Here is a 21,669-nt window from a genome sequence, read left to right as displayed (position 1 = left end):
TAATCCAATCACATGGTAGGTAGAGCGAGCACACTTGAAATACGAATCACCGTGGCATTCATAGACAATTCAAATGCTCCACGAAACAGAACAATCCTCTTTGTTTCATATAACAATTATTATATAATCGAGAATTTATTTTATCATATTTAATCGTGTAAATAATATCACACGGTGGATGCACAAGAAATTATGCAGGTGAATTCACTACTGGACTTAAAAAGTTGTAAAATTTAGCAAAGATTTAGGACTTTAAAATGTCTTTACAAAAGTGAATGCCTTATAAATAGTGCAGACACTACGAAAGGACAATGGACGATGTTGGAGTTGGCACGTGCAATTTATTGATAATGTGAAGATCAATAAATTTTCTCATTTAATTATTATTATTATAATTTTTTTTTAATTTAAATAATATATACCCTGAAATGCAAGAAAATAAACTTCAAACAATGAGAATCCTTGTCGCCGGGAAACATATATCCTCCGAGTATTAATAAATGCGTCGAAGTTCAAACTTCAAACTTGAAACCTAAGAAACGGAATTAGTACGAGACCAACATGGCCACCTGGGATGCAACGGCTAGCTGCTTATTGCTTTATATATCATAATATGAGTCCAAAATGCAACCGACCACATCATCTTTTTACAGCTTGGCTCCCCACCACAAATCAGATCCGCCTAAATCGTTAACCTTTTTGCTTCGTTAAAAGCTTCCCCTTGCCCATGAGTCATGACTCGACCATCGAAGCCTTGCCAAAGCCCCGAGCCCCCAGCCAACCTTTCTGCTACCAAAAGGAGCGTATTTACGTTGCATAGCTTCCATAAAAATGCCCAGAAAAAGATTACCCATTCTCCAAAAGCTCTCAAATCTTCTCAAAGTTTCAATCTTCGTTGCCAAAATGAGAAAACCCATCATTCCAAAGCTCATTTTTCTTAAGAAAGCAAGGAGGCTCAAGAAGTTCAAGCTTCTCAAGCGTTACCCCTATGGTTTTCTTGAAGAGTACCAGTTCTCTGCCTCGAGCACTCCCCTCATTCACCACCACAGAAATCATTTCAAGAGCCGAAGGCTTCGAGATATCTATTCGATGTTCTTTCTTTGTAGTTGTTTGGGTAGCTTGAGAGCTGAAAAAGGAGTTGCAGATTATAGATTAGAATCTCTGCCTGCCATAGAAGATGCCATTGCAGGGCAATTTTTGGAGCCGTTTGATTCGGGTGATGAAGAAGATTCAGTTGATCAGAGGGCTGAGAGGTTTATTCGGAGATTCTACGAAGAGATGAGAATGGAGAGGCAAGAATCACTTTAGCAACTCAACCATGCTGTTATCAAATTTTGTTGTTTTTGCTTTTTTTATTTTATTTTTTTTATTTATTTTATTTTTTTTTATTTCTCTGTTGTCTAATCTCCAAATGATTTTTGGTGACAGTGGAGATAGGCTTTGATTTCACTGTTTGTTCAGAGATTTTTTACTGTGTGGAGCTTTGAATTTTTTATTGAGTGGCAGTGTAGTTAGTTGGTTTGAATTAATTATTCAATGTAGCTAAGTTGCCACTTGCCTTCTTGGTTATTGCTTTGGTTGGATGGAGATAAGCAGTGGAGCGTAGGGCATTGGTCTGGACGCACTTTTCTGTTTTTGGTCAACGTCTTTTTTTGCCATAGATTGGCCTTCGTTAAATAGTCAAATGCTTTCATAAAAAGCTAAGACGACTTTTCTTCTAATATTCTGAAGAAATGAACGCCTGCTCCCCAATAAACAGGGGTGGATCTCCCACCCCATACATGGCCGTACGTAGTTAATTGGTTAGAACTTACGAGTGATAGACTCATTAATTATTATTATTATTATTTTTTTAATGGAATTATTGACCGTGTGATATATAGAACACGTGGCAGTCACTAATAGGTTTAAAACATCATGTTAAATTTTTGGACAAAAATACTAACCATTCACGATATTCTCGCAAATCGAGATAGCTATTTTATAACGAAGCAAAACACAAATACTAAAAAAGTATCTAAGCGTATTTTCTAAGCAAAATACAGAAAAAAAAAAATTTGATTACAAAGAGAATCTTTGCCATTTTTAAGACTGGGATACGAGTTTCATAACATTATAAAAAAGACGTTTAAATCTCAACGAATCCAATTTTAATTAGATCTAAGTCGAATGCATCTAAATTTATCATACGAAGTTTAATAAAAATAGTCACCTTAATGATTTAATTATCGGCTCAACACAGCTTTTGGTATTAAATTAGCTAAAAGGCAATATATAACATATTATTGTTTGTAGCGTTTCGTCGTAATAACTTGAATTATTGCCTCTCTAAAATATATTTTTTTTAAAAATAAAAATAAAATAGAAACATTTTTTAAAGGAATTAATATGCAAGGTTTTTTCAACTAAAATAGAAAAACCTAAAGACACTGTGGGCACATTTGTGAGGCCCCCCCCTCCTCTGCGATAAGAAAAGAACCATTTTCATTTGGTCCTTTTTGCTTTTGGATCATTTTTGGGTCTTGAACAACGACGAGTACGGGGCACAAAAAAGGTGATTCATGCACGACGAATAGGCCCATATATGCTGGGCTGCAGCGTCGTGGAATCTGAGATAGGCCTAATTTTATAGCTCAAATCGGACAGGCGTTGACAAGTCCCTCTTGCAACAACCTACTGATTAAATTCTTTGTTCAAAAAAAACAACCTACTGGCTACTGATAGCACATGTTATTTGTTCAAAAAAAAAAATAAAAAAAATAGCACACGCTATTTGTTCCAAAAAAAAAAAACCAACTTACTGATTATTATTATTATATTAGTAAAATTAGGGATAATACAATTTTTAGTATAAATTCTTTGACGTGGTATGAGAGGGTTGAGCTCTTGACAAATTAATTTATTTTTTTCATTTTAGGTGTATATGTTTTTATTATTATTTGTAATTCTTTTACTAGATAAAAAATTTAATATCTTCTATTTTGGTGTTGAAATTTATTAAATTTGAGATCCAAACCACTAAATTTTAACATTTTTGTACGGTAGTCAAACATATCATTATGTTGTCTTGTTGAGGATACAATGACATATATGCAACAAAGTTAATGAATTGATAAGTCAACCGAAGAAGTATCGGATCCTTGCCATTTTATATCTCGTTGAGTGACTGACCATTCTTAAGTCAGAAGTTATGAAATTTCAACTGTTTGCTTTTTTCACTTTGGATATAATTTGGTTTTCTCAAAATAAATTGGTGCATGATGATCATCATCCTGATCTTGCCAAGCTTATTATACAACATTCTTCAACTTTGGGTCTTCATCTTGAGGCTTGGAATGGTGCTTCTAGTCCCTCTCTTTGGACTCCTCCGGGAGTTGATGGTATTAAAGGAAATTTTGATGTGGATGTAAGGAATTCTTTTGCTGTTGTTACTACGGTCATTAGTGATTATTCGGGTATTATTATTATGGCTGCTACTCAACGATTGCATTCTACGGATATTCTTGCCAGTGAAGCTTCTGCAGCTCTTTTGGCCTCTCGGTTGGCTTTATCTTCAGGATATGATCATTTTATTATTGAGGGTAGTGCTCTTTTAGGTATATTAGCGATTAATTCTCCTGAATATTTCTCTCTGCGGAATTTTTCTCCTGTAGTTTATGATATTAAGATTAATTTATATTCCTTTCAAAGTTGGAATGCTTTGAAAGTGTCCCGTTGTGCCAATTATCGGGCACATGCTTTAGTTAAATTGACCGCTTTTCATATTGTATTTAGAAGCATTTCTATATGATCACTCATTCTCTCTTCCATTCGGATCCAGAGTGGGAAAGATTCTCTCTTGTAACATTTTTTCCTTATTCAATTAGACAAAAAAAGAGAAAAGAAAAGTATGTAATACATTTTCAAGGTTCAAAATGGATAGGAGATATTTTGGTGATTTGTAATGCTAAAAATTGTATCCACATCCAATTCTCATTCCATTAAACTAATATGATGGTGCCCATCAATCATTAGTCCTTATATCAATTATTGTTATAAAAATTATTCAAAAATTAATGAATAGTGTCACGTTAATCCAATAATATAATAGTAAAATTGGATGTATTTTTTAACATTTCTCGTTGGTGATTAATCATTTCATAGTTGGTATCACTTTCACATACATAGCTACAATTGTGAAAGACGAGCATGCTTGACGGTAATGTATTCGTGATCATAGAGTTAATTTATTTATTTTTTATTTTTTTTCAAAAAAGATCATAGAGTTAATTGCTATTTGAAAATAAATATTAAAACCATTATTATTGTCTTAAATTTGTGGGAATTGCAACATTATGTATAAGACGACTTGCTAATAGCATACAAATATTAAATCTTCTGATAATATATTAATTGGTTAAAGAAATATATGGTACCATTCATATTGATTTGTCTAAGTCTGTAATTTTTAATTTTATTTTTAAGTTTTCAATAAATATTATCGGTTTTGACTTATATATATATATAGAGGTATTTCGACTTAGATTTTCAATCAAACAAACACTATAATTTTGTCCATTTTTCTGACAAAACTCTTATAAAATTTTCTTCATTCAATTTTGTTTTTTAAATAAAAAATTATAAATTTGCAAGGAATTAAATGGCTTTCCATAAAAAACTTTAAAATAATAAATCTGAACAGAAATCAATTCGGTAATTTTCCTTTTCAAAGATCATAATGGCAGACAACGCGTTAAATAGGGAATCTCACGGCGAGTAAAATATATTGGCAAGCACGCAATCCCTCCTTTTCGTTTTTCATCTACGGCGAATCAACAGGGTTCTTAGGTTTAGGGTTCTATAGCGTTCTTACGCGCACTGAAAGAGAGAGAGACGGAAGGAGAGGTGAGTTGTGTGTAGGTGCGATGGCGAAGGAGGAGGAATTCAGGGTGTACAACTCGTTGACTCAGCAGAAGGAGGTCTTCAAGCCGCATGTGCCGGGGCGTGTTGACATGTACGTTTGCGGCATCACCGCCTACGCCCTTAGCCACCTCGGCCACGCTCGCGCGGCCGTAAACTTCGACGTCCTCTACAGGTATGTCTCCTGAAATTCAATCGCACTTTGTGCGTCTCAGTCTTGATTTTAACTCAATATCCGTTTGTATGATATCTAATAGGATGAGAATTAGAAGAAAATGGCCAAGCAAGTAAGGTTTTGTTGCTAATTTAGCTACCGATCCAACAATTTTCGGCTATTTATTATGTAATGGTAACAAAGGAATATTCTTCCGAAAGCATTTTTTTCTCTACAGAAAAAAAAGGCATGGGAATTAACAATGCATAATGCCATTTATTGTAAACAGAAAAAAAAACTAGAAAGCGATGTGTGTTTTTTGTGCAGCCAATGATGCCATTCCGCAAACTGAAATGAAAGCTTAGTGAAATTTTTTGATTTTATTAGATGGCCTCTTGCACAAAGAGAATTTGAATATGGGCTTGAATTTTAATTCCTGCATAAGACTAAAATAGTATTTGGTGGAACCTTAAGGACAAATGAGTTATACATTATTGAATAAAATGCTTGCCGCTTTACCATCCACCACAGCCGTCAATGCTCCCCAAATTTACAGGATTTTGGCCACACAAGCTTAGAAGATGATTTCCTTGGGCAAAAAGACTTCTTCTGTACGCTGGCTTTTAACCACCAGGCTACAAACTCCTTTTTACTTCATTTGCACTTTGCTATGACTTGGTGAACCCTATGTGGACCATACTGAGCAAATTTTAGTGGACCTTAAAATCAATGTCAATTAGTTCCAAGCTGAAATGGAGTTGGCCCTAAACCTTTTAAACCAGGCAGCTGATTCCATTTTTAAGCTTGTGCTTTTGCCATATCACTCATGAAATTGTTGTTTAATGGTCTGCTTAATTAGTGTCCATGGCAATTTCCTAATAGAATTAGGTATGAAGGAATGATAATTAACATGTGGAAAGTAGTCACACTTATACTGTGAAATTGAACTCTGCAGATACCTACAACACTTGGGCTATCAAGTTACCTATGTGCGGAATTTCACTGATGTTGATGACAAGGTGAGAATCATAAATAATTAAATATTGAGATGTTCTCTGGATGCATCAGTTTATTTTCAAATATCTTATTGGTGTTGGTGGAAAACTGTGTGTATTTTCATATATGCATTCCTTTTTATTAGCATTATTACATGTTTTCATGACAGTGTTTCATTTCCTCATTGTATGTAGCTTTTGTTGTAGATTTGAGGAATCTTTTATTTAAGATGTTGTACTAAGGCATTTTCGAAGCAATGGAAGATTTAGGATGAAACAAAATTTTCAACTGGTCACTCAAGTATAATGGAAATCCAATTTTTTTTTGTTTGAACAGCCACTTTTACTCCCTAAAATGTGAAAAGAACAGTTGATTTAACTGAGATGCATTCAACTGTTCTGCTACCTTACTGTTATTTCTAGAGATCTACCTCGAACACCTTTAAATGCGTATTATTTGAGAGGGAAAGTAAGCGTGCAGGATATATCTGTCCATTGCAACTGTAAGACTTAAGTGCCATGCAGAACCACTTCCTATAAGAATCTCTGCCTTGGCCAATATATGCTGAAATGCAATCTCGAAGCAGAAGAATAAAACCTTGAGAGATTTTTCAATTATCCTGCTTTTGTTGCATATGTCTAAGAAGTAGAGGCTACTTTCACCCGAGCTGGAAATGTTTTATTCTAATCGAAAAAAGCTGGTTGAGCAGAAGAGTTAACTTTTTTATACCATGTCTAAACTTTTTGGGAAAAAAATATCTCACTACCTTGCCTGCCAGATATGATTAGGGAGGCAAATTAACATAATCTAAAGTTAAAAACCCTTAGTTCTTATGTGTCAAAAAAGAAAAAAGATTGATTGAGACACTTTGTTTCATTACACACGCACATTCCCACTATTTGATGTAATGTGGAAAATTAGTCAAGATTTTTTTCCTGATTAATAGAAAATAAGCCCTCTTTAGGTAGAAGAAAACTTCCTGCTCATAAAATAGATTTTTTTTTATTATTATTATTTTTATATCAAATTGAGCTTAGGCTTTCTACTGCTGATCACCTTAGTCCAACCACCATATGGTCCCAATGGCCATCCTTTACCTCTGGCCAGGTGTTGATGGCCTCCCACCGGCAACATCTGGCATATTGCTAGTGAACTTTGCCAGTTCTTGGTTGACCTGCATGTGTCGCCAGCAGCCTTTCCCATCATTGAAACCTTATCTGATAGTCAGCTAACACTTCGGCTGTTGTTGGTCAACCCCATCTGCCACTAGTCATCCTGTTTGCTGGGAGTTGTAAACAACTTTCGTTGAATATCATACTGTTGTGGAATTGGAATTTTCAGTTTGTGCTAAAGACAAGAAAGTTACATGAAAACAATACATATTCCTGATTTTTCATTTGACAAATCTCCATGGATATTAGGTTGTATATAGGATTGAAAAAGAATTTTAAGGATGCAGTTTTTTGACTGAATTCGAAACCCAAAGCTTCTCTGGCGAAATTTTCATTAGTTCTTCGTGTTCTGAGTGGTTGGCTTCGATGTTGGAGAATCTCGTGGGTTATCCGGAAGATCAAGTCTTCATCAAATCTTTCAGGGAAGGATCGAGGGTCTTGATTGCTCAAAGAGGGTGTAACCAAGCCGGCCGTTTCTTAGAGGCAGCATCATTCGGGATGGGTGGCCAAAAAGGGTTTATACTGATCCCTAAGGGACATGGAGGGTGGGGTTGGATCAAATTTTTCGACTAGCTGAGAAAGGCCCCTGTTTCCTTCTCTGCTTCAATGGGCTGGGGGTCTGGGTCCTTGCATGAGTCGGTGGAGAATAAGGGGAAGGAAGTAGAGGCATGGCCGGGTTTGGTTCCTTTCACGAAGGGGCCCACCTTTGTGGAGGTGTTGAAGGCAGGCTCGGCCGCTGTCGTGAAGAAGGTTCCTATCGTGGGGGATCGTTTTTCCGGGAGAAAGGTTGCGCCGGTGAAACAGTGTGATCTTGACCTTCTACCGGCGGTGAGGGTGTTAGATGCAGATTTGAGGTCGGCGTTGGACTGTTCTACCTTGGAGTCTTTTTCGTTTGATCTGTTGGGTAAGGACCAGCCTCTCCGTCCCCTGGGTAAGACTTATCTTCCACATGCAAGTTTGAAATTTGAAATTTCAAAGTTGCGCATGTGGAGTAAGCGGGTCATAGGGTTCAACAAGGTTTTGGGCCGGGCTACTAAGAAGCTTCTGGGCTGGCTTGCAAGGTACGGACCGAGACGAAAGGGCTTGCGTTTGGGTCGTCTCATGCCAAAACCCAGTTCCTCCCGGTCGTCGAGTTTCATGCCAGAGACGACGCTGGTGGCCTCTTCTGGGCTGTGCGAAGACATTCTGCTGGAGTCGATGATGGAGTTTCCCTATGGGGATCCTCTGTGCGAAGACAGGCCTAGGGGTGGGTCGTCTCTGGTTAAGCTAGCTCCTCCGTTCGTCTTCCCACCTCTGCCGACTACGGCGTTGACTGAGCTTTTGTGTGGTGCAGAGCTCTCCGTCTTAGCTATTCCTTCTCCCTCGGGGGCCTCTGAGTTGGGGAAGAAGATTCGTTCTTCCCCCTCCCCCTTGCTGCAAAGTCGCCCTTTTCAGCATTATTACATGAGGGCTAGGGAGCTCAGGGTAGGGCATTCTGTGTTTTGGAATGATGGGTTTTTATCAGACTCTTTGGAAGCTTCGAAGCTATCTGCAGGACCTGCTCTTTTTAAGGATACGGGTGGAGAGTTTCATGCGAAAAAGAAGACAGAGACTCCAGCAAAACAGGGTCTATTTAGGAAGGGATTTCTCAATCTTCCCCCAATTGTTTTTCTCTCCCGTTTTGCCGTGGGAGGTCAAGGACGTCGGGGTAGCCGGACCTTCCTCTCCTTCGAGTGGCTGCATCATTCCTCGTTCCGTTGAGGGAAATGGTTTCTCCCAATCTCGGAATTAGCCTGTCGGTTTTGATCATAACGGGGAGATCGTAGTTTGGGAGGAGGAAGATGATTATTGGGAGGGATTGCCCTTGGATTGGGCATTGGAAGGGGCTTTTGGGGAGGAGGCCTTGGCAATTAGGGATGCCATGGAAGAAGATTTTCAGAAGGAGAAGATGATTGCGCGCCATAAGTCTAAAGGAAAAATAGAGCTACTTAATTTGCATAGTTCCATCAATTATGGTGTTGCGAAAGATTCCTCTAGGAGGAGGAAAGGCAAGGCACACATGATGTAGGTTTGTGTGCTTTGGTGGGTGGTGGGTTGTTTAGTATCTTACTTGGGTTCTATTGTACTTTGTTTTGAGGTTTTTCTTCAATTTCGGGGGTTTGGATTTTGTTGTTTCTGTTGGGTTTTTGCGGGTTAGCTCTGGTTGTTCCTGTGTATACTTCCTGTGTACGTATGGGTGCTTTACGCTTTCATTAATAAAGTCTTCTTACTTATCAAAAAAAAAAAAAGCAAAAAAATTAAAAATAAAGGATAGGAACTATGTATGTGTGTATATCTGCAAAAATTGAAATACACATATTTGAAGAAAACTGAGAGGACTTGTAATAAAAGTAGAAACTAAACACCTTCCCACAGAATGAGTGAGATGAAACAAATGAAAAATTTTAAAGGGCTATAATTAAATAAAAGTAAAAATTTTCCTAGTTCAGTTGTCCTGTAGGAGTCAAGAGGAATCTATTGATGGGAGTGGGTATAAATGTCTGTGAGAGGATTAAGTTTATAGGATACTACATTCTGGTAGGGGGTTATTTTTATGGTGTATCCTCACTTTTTTATTAATTAAATCTTTTTTATAGACATGGTGCATCCTTGGTTAAATATAAAAAAAATCCTCGACCTTTCTGTGTTATCCTCCAGCAAATAAGAAATTTTAAATCCATCAAATTATGAGTCTTTCTTAATGATTCTTCCAAGATTCACTCCTGTGATCTGTCCCCCAATCTTAACCAAAGGAAAGCCAACAAACTGGCTTTAGACTTATCAATTGCCTGACAATTCACTTTATGATTCTTGTGTTTTAGTCTTTTGTTCTAGAGTTTTTTCATCTTCTATAATTCTTTTTCAAACGTTGTTAAAATAAATATTGATGATACCTCATTTAATTCTTTATTCCTTGGGTTCCTTATTGCTTATCTAGATACTGCTAATATCTGGATTTCTGCAGATAATTCGAAGGGCGAATGAACTTGGGGAGGATCCGTTAAGTTTAAGTAGCCGTTATTGCCAAGAATATATTGTTGACATGTCTGATCTCCAGTGCCTCCTTCCTTCCCATCAGCCGCGTGTCTCGGATCACATGGAACAGATAAAGGATATGATAGCTCAGGTATTTTATTTTTCCTGCTATGGCGCTGCCTTTATTTGAGAAATGTTGAGAAATGCTAGTTATGAAAAAAAAGTTGAGAAATGTTGATCTTTCTTAGACATACACGTACACAAAATTTTGATCTCTCTCTCACATGCACGCGCTCGCGCAAGCACACAAACCCATACCAGGCACTGATGTTGTAACGCCCCTAGACCATTAGGGCTGGGTTCGTCCATTTACTTATTTAGAGACACAAAGAATCATAAGATTTGCCAGAGAATTTAACTGACGTGCTGAATTATTAAAGTAGGGGAAAATGGTTTTAATTCAAAGCCTCAATATTTGTGGAAACGTTTATCTTTAAATAACATTTATGTTCGATAGAATAAATAAAACCAGATGTAAAACATAAGTTTTGTGCTAGTGCACTTATTCTGGTGAATGTCATGCAATACTCTTGCTATCCTAGATTCCCATTTCGGCCGCCTAAGTCCCCATGCTCATATCCTGAAAACAAAAAAAGAGTTTTTGAAATGAAAAGTTGTTTGTGGAAAGTGATATCCTTGAAATCAGGAATTTGTTGAGAAAAGTCTTAGCTATGGAATACTTTCTAACTATAGTAAATTAGTTTTTTTTTCTTCTAAAAATTCCCGAGATGGGGAAGTTACTACTTTGAGAAGTGATGAAAAAAAGAAGTGTATAAATGTAAAATCCTCCTATACATTGTCTCAAGATGTACCAAGAGAAGCGAAAAGAATGAGAAAAGTTTTATGAGATGAGGGCACGTGTGTGGAGATTTTTTTGGGCCCCGAAGATATTCACAGATATATAAGCTTGGTACCGTTGCTTGAGATGGAAGCGCAATCGCTGAAGGATGTTGAGAAGGCAGTAATTCATCTTTAGGTCATGCTAAGTGCACTTTGAATAATTAGTTGACGAGGTAGGTCTGCGGCCATGGTCCTTTCCATGGTCACAAGGACCGCACAACCCTAGTACACAGGGTGTAATAGTGTACATGAGCCCTAAAATGAGGAATTTTATTTATAAGCAAATCTTTATACGATTTAAGTAAAATACTGGATTTATATTTTATATCTTCCCAAGATTTAAAGAGTAATGCTCCGTTTGTTTCGGCGTAAAATGATTTCTGGAAAATGATTTCGTCATTTTCCAGTGTTTGGTTGGGGCGAAAATAACAGTCAATGAAAATCATTTTCGGTTTGACCGTAAAAACTTCTTTAATTTTCGGAAAACGATTTACGATTTTTAAAACCGTAAATCGTTTTCTAAAATTAAGCTCTTCGTCCTTACACGCATGTTTGATATCCGATCGTTAAAATTTAGCAATTGTCGGTCATCGGGATCCAGTCGGCGCCGGAATTCTGCCGGTGCAAGAATCAGGCGGTTGGAATTCTGCCGGTACCGGAATCCGGCACCAGCAGACCAAATTCCGGCCGGGATATTGCCGGATTTCGGCCAAACCGGTCGGATCTGGACGGATCCGGGTATTGATCCGGCTGGATCTGGCCAAAACGGTCGGGATCCGGCCATTGATCCGGCCGGATCTGGACGGACCCGGCCATTGATCCGGCCGGATCTGGCCAAAACGGCCGGGATCCAGCCATTAATCTGGCCGGATCCGGAAGATTCCGGCCTGAATCTGGCCATTTTGGCCGGATCCGATCAAACTTTCTCGCCGGAATCCGGCAACGGCGACCGGACGTTGTCGGATTCTGGCGACAATTACCAAACTCTTATTTTTGCATTTCGTAATTTTTTCGTGCGAACCAAATACCGAAAAATATTTTCGAGAAAATCATTTTTTCTGAAAATGATTTTGTCGAAATCATTTTACGACGAAAATCATTTTACGTTGAAACAAACGGAGCATAATTGTGTTTCAAGTACAGTTTTAAAGAAAATGAAATTAACTCAACTGTCTTACGGTTGAGGATTGTCTTATTGAGCATTTTTTGCTCACCATTTATTTTTGTTTTTAGGATATGAGCAGGGGGACTTGGGCCGCTGGAATGGGAATCTAGGATATCAATAAGAGTATTGCATGGCATTCACTATAATAAGTGCACTAGCACAAAACTTATGTTTTGCATCGAGTTTTTGCTTATGCTGTCGAACATATTGTTTTCGCAATTATTGAGGTTTTGAATTAAAACCATTTTCTCCTACTTTAATAATTCAGCATGTCAGTGAAATTCTCTGGCAGACCTTATAATTCTTTGCGTCTCTGAATAAGTAAATGGACGAACCTAGCACTAACGGTCTGTGGGCATTACAGAACCTTACAGCCTTCTTCCCTCCTTAGGGCAAGGTTCGTCCATTTACTTATTCAGAGATGCAAAGAATCATAAGATCTGCCAGAGAATTTAACTGACATGCTGAATTATTAAAGTAGGAGAAAATGGTTTTAATTCAAAACCTCAATAACTGCGAAAACGTATATCTTTAAATAACATTTATGTTCGACAGTATAACCAAAAACCTGATGCAAAATATAAGTTTTGTGCTAGTGCACTTATTATGATGAATTTCATGCAATACTCCTATTGCTATTCTAGATTCCTATTCCGGCCGCCTAAGTCCCCCTGTTCATATCCTGAAAACAAAAACAAAGTAAGGGTGAGCAAAAAATGCTTAGTAAGACAATCTTCAACTATAAAACGGTTGTGTTAAATTTCATTTTCGTTAAAACTGTACTTGAAACACTCGTACTCTTTAAATCTCGGGAAGATATAAAATATAAATCCAGTATTTTACTTAAATCGTTTAAAGATTTGCTTATAAATAAAATTTCTCATTATAGGGCCTATGTACACTATTACGCCCTGTGTACTAGGGTTGCGCGGTCTTTGTGATCATGGCAGAGACTGTGGCTGTAGACTTGCCTCGCCAGCAAATTAATTGAATTGCACTTAGCATGACCTAAAGATGATTATCGTCTTCTCAATGACCTTTAGCAGTTGTGCTTCCATCTCAAGCAATAGTACCGAGCTTATACATTTGTGATTATCTTTGGGGCCTATATGTAACGACACAAGGAAAAATTCTAGCTACATTCGCGCTATCACCCTTAAAGGACTAGTCAATTTGGAGCTTTCGTAGAATCTCTTATAAAGTCCAGTTTCACTTAGTAACTCGGCAATGTGGGACTTAACACCCATGAATATCTTTATAAACAACTTGCTCTATGTGAGCTATTCATCTCTTCCTATTATGGGACTGGGGTGTTTCAAACTTCCCCTCTTAAACCCCTGAAGTCCTCGTCAGGTCCACGTCATGTGGTGCTCCAGTACCACATGACCTAGCGTTACTAGGAGGCTTTGATACTATTTGTAACGACTCAGGAAAAAACGCTAGTCACATTTGCGCTATCACCCTAAAATGACTAGCCAATTTGGAACTTTCCTAGAATCTCTTATAAAACCCAGTTTCACCTAGTAACTAAGCAATGTGGGACTTAGCACCCATGAGTATCTTTATAAACCACTCACTCTATGTGAGCTATCCATCTCTTCCCAATATGGGATTGAGGTGTTACAAATGTAGAACCAGCAATAATCACAAAAATCGCACGGTGAAAGTAGGAAAAAGAGAGGGGAGAGATGCTGAAAAAAGGGGAGAGAAAGAGAAATAATGAGAATCTATTCTACATACTTTATATTTCATCAAAGTATGCCTCCATTGCAATATAAAACATACTTATATAGACTACGACGAAACCCTAGTCTTATTGACTTTGGGCAAAGCCCATTTATTGAATTACAAAAACACCCTCAACTCTTGAAAAAAAAACATAAAACTAAATGCTAATAATCCAATTAACTAATAGGACCTAAATAAAACCATAACGACCAATATTACCAGAAAATAAAAAATAAAAATAGAATTGATATCTAAAATTAAATAAGACTAATTAAAGTAAAATTTGTTTCTCGTCCCTTTTTGAAAATTTTGAAAATATATGCTCAGAAAATTTTGGGACCAAGCCCAACCGCTGAAGTCTTGAAAAGGGTTCAATCAACCTCTTTTCTATTTGAATGAGGTAGCTTGGAGAAACACTGACAAACAATGCATTGCTGCCCCTATATCCACTCACGTAAGAATCTAGTTGCGCCCGTGTGGACAAGGGCCAAAGCAAGCTGCAAAAGGGGCAGGGAGGCGAACGATAGCGTGGATCTCTTAGCAACATGAACTTGACAACGGTAGCACGAGCTCTCTAGCACTCTGAGGAACTTGAAGTTCATGCAAAGGGCACCAGCTACTGACTTGGGGTTGAGGCGCAATTCCAACAATGCGTAGGGGAGGTGGTTCTTGGCAGAGTTGACGACGCTATAAAGATTGGCAGAGGTACTGGCGAGATGGTGTGGCGACGATGTGGGCTGATGGCGGCGATTGAAGGGGGGAGGTGGTGCAGGATTTGCTGATTGAGATCCGCTGGCATCATGTGAAACCTAGAGGCTGAGACGTTTGACATGAACCTTGCACAAGTGGCAGTGACTAGTGGGCATGTAGGCTAGATTTGTTCTAGCGTGAGTTTGTCGGGATTTCAGGTTGGGGTTTTGGTGAAAGGCGGTGGTGGTTGGTTCTTGATTTTCTGATGGGGATTTTCTGAGTTTTTCTTTTCTTTGTTTAGACTGGGTGGTGGATCAGGTTTGTGTGGTGGTTATCAATTGGGTGGTTAGGGTGGTGAGAATAATGGGCTGCTAATGTGGGTTGTTTGGGACCGACGACAATAGCTTTTTTTTCTTTCTTTCTTTTTTTTTTTTTTCTTGCTTTTTTTTTTTTTTGTTGTTGTGTGTGTGTTGGGTTTTGGTAGTGCTAGGGTTTGCGAGCAGGGGAACAACAAAACTTTTCTAGGGTTAACGGTGGCAGTGTAAGCTAAGGACCAAAGTTTGCTCTAATACTAAACTGATGTGGAACCAACAATAACCACAAAAATCACATGGTGAAAGTAGGGAAAAGAGAGGAGAAAGAAGCTAAAGAAAAGGGTAGAAAGAAAGAAGCTAAAAGGGGGAGAAAGAAAGAAGCTAAGGGGAGAGAGAGAGAAATAACGAGAATCAATTCAAGACATTTTTTATTTCCTCAAGTTTGCCTCTATTGAGGTACACAGCAAAAGCCTTATCTAATTATTGACTCTGGGCCAACCCCATTTATTGAATTACAAAAGCACCCTTGACTATTGAAAATTAAATAAAACATAAAACTAAACATTAATAACCCAATTAACTAATAGGACCTAAATAAACTTACATGGACCAATATTAGCAGAAAAAAAAAAAGAATTGATATCTAAACTTAAATTAGACTAAATTAAAGAAAAATTCGTGTCTTGTCCCTTGCATCAAACACACACAAACATAGAGACAGAGAGAGAGATCCGAATTTTTTGAAATTGGAGCTGTTGTGTTGAATATGCATCACAAAGTGGTTTTTTGGTGGAGTCTAATATAACAGGAATTTTTTTTTCTTCTTTCAAGTATCAACAGCAGTTACGGGATCACTAGTAGATTATGGCAGTTCATGTTCTGGGACATTTTTGGGGGTGAGGAAAGATTACCAACACTCACTACTCGCGAAGCAAACTAGCCTGATAGCCGGCACTAAAGGTTATCCTTTAACTAGCCAAGGGAGTAAGAAGGTTCCACTAGTCATCATCTTAATCATAAAGACTTCATAACTAGATAGTCTAACTTGCTATTAAGACACTAAATAAAGTAAAGAGAAAGACCAGCGACCTATCTTGTGCCCCAAAACTTGTGTACCATAATATGCCGTTCTTTCTCTATCCTACCTAATAGAGGCTGGAAGTGGGGAATCCCCTTGTTATGACTAGTCATTCCCTTCCTGATAGTGTGCCTATCCCATAGGTTTTCAATCCTGATAGGCCTGTAGATGTCCAAGAATTCATATATCCACGAGGTCACTCTAGGAGCAGGACATCGGATTCCCCAGCTGATTGACTAAGAGAGTCGGTTGTCTATTCCAATAAGCGGGATCCCTTATTTAAGTGTGCTGCTAGCTACCCAAGGTATTTTGCCTCCCCTTCCCTCCATTCCAAAGTAATGGGATCTCTATCGGAGAGGAAAGATGAAGAGAAAGAGCAAGGATCTCCCTCTCTTCTGAATCCTACCCCCCGTGATCCTGTAGTGGACCATGAAAATGTAGTCAACGATCCCAATGACATTAACTACGCGCTCAGGGAAAGGGAACGTAAACTCTGTTACTATTATAAGCTCCAACTGTGCAATATCGCGCGCCTTAATGCTGAATTTCAGAAAGTCGAGATCCCTTTTTCTTCTCCCCCCCCCCCCCCCCCCTCTTTTTTTGCACGTAACACATTGGTGTTTGTCAAAATGAACTAGATGTCCATGGTTATGTGTAGTGCAGTTTATCTATATGACACTATCAGATAATTTATTTATTTTATTTATTCTCCTTCTCTCTCTCTCTCTCTCTCTCTCTCTCTCTCTCTGTGGGATATGTGAATTTCTAAAAAAAATATATAACTTCTTTCACTATGTCTGGTTACACTTTTCAAAAAGTGTTTTCACTGTTTGAATGCTGAAAACACTTTTCAGACATAGTTATACGAATAAGTTTTTAGATGTGGTCCTCACAGAATAATTTTCAGTTTTCTTTCTCAAAAACACTTTTTAAAAGCACTAATACTTTTAAGAAAGCAAAATACTAAACACTCTCAGAAAACTTCCCCCTCCTTGATGTAAAAATGTTTTGAGAACACCTGCTTAGTCTTTGAAAACAAATGAAAACTGAGGAACTTTTTTCTTTGCGTGCAAAAAGTTGGAAACTGCCTTTTGCTTTGGTTTAGTGGCTCTTTAAAATTTTTAATTTTAATTCTTATAATAAACGGCTGGCATGTTTTGTAGATTATCAATAATGACTCTGCATACACGGTGGATGGAGATGTCTTCTTTGCTGTTGAAAAATTTCCAAACTATGGCCAGTTATCCGGGCAGAAATTAGAAAACAACAGAGCCGGTGAACGAGTCGCTGTTGACTCAAGAAAGCGTAATCCTGCTGACTTTGCATTGTGGAAGGTGTAGAAACCTTTGCAAATTACATTATATGTATAGTTTTGTTGATGTCATTCAATATCTGATATTCTCTAATAATTACAGGCTGTAAAGCCTGGTGAGCCAAGCTGGGAGAGCCCGTGGGGTCCTGGAAGACCAGGGTGGCACATAGAATGCAGTGCGATGAGTGCTCATTACCTTTCCTTCAAATTTGATATTCATGGTGGTGGAATTGATTTGATCTTTCCACATCATGAAAATGAGATTGCCCAGAGCTGTGCCGCTTGCCAAGAGAGCCGTGTGAGTTACTGGATGCATAATGGGCATGTCACTAATAACAATGAGAAAATGTCCAAGTCATTGGGTAATTTTTTTACAATCCGTGAGGTAAAGTGGGTTTAAACATTTGTTTAACACTTCTAAGAACATTTTATGTTTGCAATCTTATTTGTGTTTAAAATAATCTATTATTTCTTGTAGATTACTCAACGGTATCATCCTCTGCCTTTGAGACATTTCTTGATAAGCGCACACTATCGATCTCCTCTCAATTACACAGTTTTACAGCTGGAAAGTTCATCAGATGCTGTTTATTACATATATCAGGTTTGAAGCTTATTTTAAATTCCAATAATTTTCATTGGGAAGTCTGCCGCCTCTATCCCTAGCAACTCAACGGGTGTACACCTATCAGAGTTGGATGTCTTCAATTGATTTGTTCATCCATTCAGGGTTGTTCCCGCGTGCACATGCATGTGAATGAGCACGTATGTTATTTACAGCTTGGATTTATAACTGTGGACCTGTAGTGGATAGAACGGTAGTAGTTTTCCTTCAGCAAGAGATACGCCAACTGCGTGATGAATTTCTAGAATCATTCTCTTTTTATTATTATTATTGTTATTATTATTATTTTTGGGTTGGGGGGGGGGGGGGGTGGTGTAAATTTTACTGTCTGGTCAAATTTGACTGGAAAGATGACCAAGCAGTCAAACCCCGATTTTTCGGCCAATATAGTTTGTTCATTGTGTAAAGTTATTAGACTAGGCATTAAAAGACTAATGAAAAGAATGTAGAACTACAATAGTTTCTGGTTAATGAGAAGCATAGAACTAAATACTAATCTATTTGCAATGTGATTGTGTTGGTTAGAATTTTGTGGTAGTGTTATGTGAATTAAATCTGATGCCTCATTTTCCTAATTTGATATGCTGCAAGAATATCTCATCTGCTTACACAAAATGCAGAGAAACTGTAAGACACAACACACATACAATTGAATCGGTCATATTTTCTGTTTATAACTTCAGAAAATCATGATTCACTATCTTGTGATTGCTAGACTTTGCAAGATTGTGAAGATGCTTTATCCCCATTTCAAGAAGGAAGCCTCAAGGAGGGGCCAGAACAAAAAGGCAAAACAGCTCGGCTTACTGCTGCTGCCCAAGAGTGCATCAGTAAGCTACGTAGCGAGTTCCAGAGTAAAATGTCAGATGACCTGAACACTGCACAGATATTGACTGGTGCTTTTCAAGAAGCCTTAAAGTTTATAAACAGTTCTTTGACCGCACTCAAGGTACATGTTTAGAAACAGTTCTAACAGGTCCATGATGCACTCTCTCTCTCTCTCTTTGTTTGCTTGCGTGAAATCCACAGATTTTTTTTTAATATGTTCCAGAAAAAGCAACAGAAGCAACAACAGTTATCAGTGATTCAGTCTCTTATTGAAGTAGAGAAAGAAGTTAAAGAAGTTCTGAATATTCTGGGGTTGCTATCCTCTTCCACTTACTTGGAGGTGATTTAATTTCTGGCATTTGTTAAACAAATTTAAAGATGTACAGTCTTTTGGATGAAATATATTACTTAGAAGTTACTTTCCATTGCGTAGGTTTTGCAGCAATTAAAAGAGAAGGCTTTGAAGAGAGCAGGGTTGGTGGAAAATGATGTGTTGCATCTGATTGAAGAAAGAACATTAGCAAGGAAAAACAAGGATTTCTCAAAGAGTGATCAGATCAGGGCTGATTTAACCGTGAAGGGCATTGCGCTAATGGATGTGGGGAAGGAAACTATTTGGAGACCATGTGTCCCAGTTGAACTAGAGCAGCCAACACCACCAGTTGAACAGGAACATAAGACCCTGCCAGTTGAACAGAAAACAGCTAGTGCCACTGATTGAACAAGAAAAAAGCGATATCCAAACAGTAACAGAAGTCATCAGCATTTGAACAAGAACAATAGGGAAACCTGTTGTCTGGACTTGATGGTGGAAAGCCTTGTTCCTGCCCCGACCGTCAGTATGACTGATGCCTCAATACAGTTTTAATTATATACTGGGTTGTTTGTAACTTTTTTATTCTATTGATGATTAATGTTGTAACATTCGGGGACTGTCACAAGTTACAGTCCCCCGAGGCTGTGACCAAACGCAACTGGTCTTAAATATAAAGCAATGTGCCCTTATTTTGGCTCTATTCATGCATGAACAGATATTGAGGGTCTTGAGTAATACAATACAGGAACTTGTTGGTGATCCTTTTTTTGTTGGACTACTTTTACAGGAGTTGGAAGTTAATGAATTTTCCCCGTTCCATTTCGTTCTTTAGTTCTATAATATTGCGATGAAGTTGCGTCATATGTAATAATATAGCTTTACTGCCCAATCTGTCAAGGTGCATGCAAACCCAGTGGCTGTTTTGATATACTGGAAACCGACCTCATGAGTTCCAGGTGCGACCTGTTGTATTTGCCGTTGTAAAAACTGGGGTTTTCCTTTACTAGGAAAATCATTGATCGGTGTTCATGTTGAGGCATGGTTGGTATAAAATTTTATAGGTCAATTTTAATTTGATCTATTTAATTAAAATGGTGACTCTTTAATCTTAATCTGTTAATTTCGTGGTGAGTTTATGTTGGATTTGCGGGTCGTATAAAAAATTGACAATCTTAAATCGATGCATCAGTAAAGATTATAGGTAAATTTTAACCTAATTTATTCAATTAAATTGGTTAAAACTCTCGTCTTAAGTCGTTAATTTTGCATGGGATTTTATCCGGGTTTGCGAGTTTGTGTCATAAGTTAACGGCATAGTCTGGCACTATTTTGCTTTTGCTCATGGAGAAATGTCAATGGCGCATACGTGGCATACTAGATTATCTTATAAACGAGAAAGTGATGCAGGAGGAAATCGGATGCAACTATAAAATTAATTAGTCTATGATGTGGCGATATGATTGGTTTGATTTAAGCAAGAAAGGGAAGGGTCAACTACTCAAGAAGGAAAGAAAAGATTTTTGGCAAATTGTGATTTAGAAGATATTTTCTACCGAGTTGTCAACATCCATCAAGAGAAAGACCAAGAAGGAAAGAAGAGACTATCGACAAATCTCTTGATTCATCTTTTACAGAATTTCCATATTTATATTTACGTTGTCGTCAAGTAATATTATAGTTATTATATTTTCCCTAATATGGTAATTCTTTGGCACCAAGTATTTTCCATTAATTTGGAGATATTCTTTGGTACCAAGTATTTCCATAATATGCTTATTTGTATTTATTTAAAGTCTTAGGAGATTTTATTAGGATTTTGCTATTTTTGGTAAAATCTTAGAGGTCGAATTTTTAGCTATATTAACCCGACTTGTGGGCGTTTTTCCGACAGTTTTGTTATTATTGATAATTTATCGAATTCAGAGTTTTCTCTCTGTTTTTGGGGAGAATTTTCTGTTTTCTTCCTTGCAATCTATTTGTTGATTAGCATGCAGAATAATCACAATTCTGTTCGGCGTCATAAAGGCTGAGGAGGTTGGGTTGGGTCTAGAAGGCCAAGGACTTCCTCAAAAGCCCTGAACCCATAAAGCAAGTGTCAGGGCGTAGAGGCAGCTTTGGTGCATTGCTGTCCAAGCAGCTATTATTGTGCCTTTGAACAGAGTGCGCGTCCAAAGCACCAAGTAAATGTGAACAGTCATTTTTCAACGCTTTTTTATTTTTATTTTTTTTAGACTTACAGAGGTGGTGAGCCCAAGTAAAAGCCTACGGATTCCATGAATTCCATCCCATGGAAGAATACAATGTTCCTTCACATATTTGATGCATGTGTGATTGGTGAAAGTACCTAGGCCAATCAGTCCCAGAATAAATGCCATCCATTGAGAACCACTCCGGAATTTAACTCAAGAGGGTTTCGTACCTCTCATCCTTATGAAATAAAATAAAATAATATATATATATATATATATATATATATATATAGTTTGAAGGGCGTGGGA

At 37.8% G+C, this 21,669-nt stretch overlaps 2 protein-coding genes across 2 annotated transcripts; both read left to right on the top strand.

The window, feature by feature from the left end:
- The first annotated feature begins 644 nt into the window (after positions 1-644).
- Positions 645-1,643, top strand: LOC133861495 (uncharacterized). Its single transcript, XM_062297312.1, has one exon. It carries the CDS (start codon positions 832-834, stop codon positions 1,306-1,308), a length of 477 nt encoding a protein of 158 aa, XP_062153296.1. The 5' UTR covers positions 645-831; the 3' UTR covers positions 1,309-1,643.
- A 3,080-nt stretch (positions 1,644-4,723) lies between these two features.
- On the top strand, positions 4,724-19,993 carry LOC133853018 (cysteine--tRNA ligase 2, cytoplasmic). Its single transcript, XM_062289570.1, has 9 exons — positions 4,724-5,074; positions 6,009-6,072; positions 10,205-10,366; positions 17,254-17,424; positions 17,506-17,787; positions 17,881-18,006; positions 18,743-18,976; positions 19,079-19,195; positions 19,289-19,993. Exons 1-9 carry the CDS (start codon positions 4,905-4,907, stop codon positions 19,574-19,576), a joined length of 1,614 nt encoding a protein of 537 aa, XP_062145554.1. The 5' UTR covers positions 4,724-4,904; the 3' UTR covers positions 19,577-19,993.
- The last annotated feature ends 1,676 nt before the right edge of the window (positions 19,994-21,669 follow it).

Source organism: Alnus glutinosa, chromosome 1, assembly GCF_958979055.1.
Source record: "Alnus glutinosa chromosome 1, dhAlnGlut1.1, whole genome shotgun sequence".
In the NCBI taxonomy this organism is placed as follows: Eukaryota; Viridiplantae; Streptophyta; class Magnoliopsida; order Fagales; family Betulaceae; genus Alnus; species Alnus glutinosa.
The sequence above is the reverse complement of the archived record's forward strand: the minus strand, read 5'-3'. Positions and strand labels throughout refer to the sequence as shown.

Bases quoted from the DNA above. Each gene is read 5' to 3' on its own strand.
- LOC133861495 (XM_062297312.1), top strand. From the start codon at position 832: ATGCCCAGAAAAAGATTACCCATTCTCCAAAAGCTCTCAAATCTTCTC.
- LOC133853018 (XM_062289570.1), top strand. From the start codon at position 4,905: ATGGCGAAGGAGGAGGAATTCAGGGTGTACAACTCGTTGACTCAGCAG. The intron at 18,007-18,742 runs GTTTGAAGCTTA...TGTGATTGCTAG, and splicing joins CTGTTTATTACATATATCAG to ACTTTGCAAGATTGTGAAGA. The intron at 19,196-19,288 runs GTGATTTAATTT...TCCATTGCGTAG, and splicing joins CCTCTTCCACTTACTTGGAG to GTTTTGCAGCAATTAAAAGA.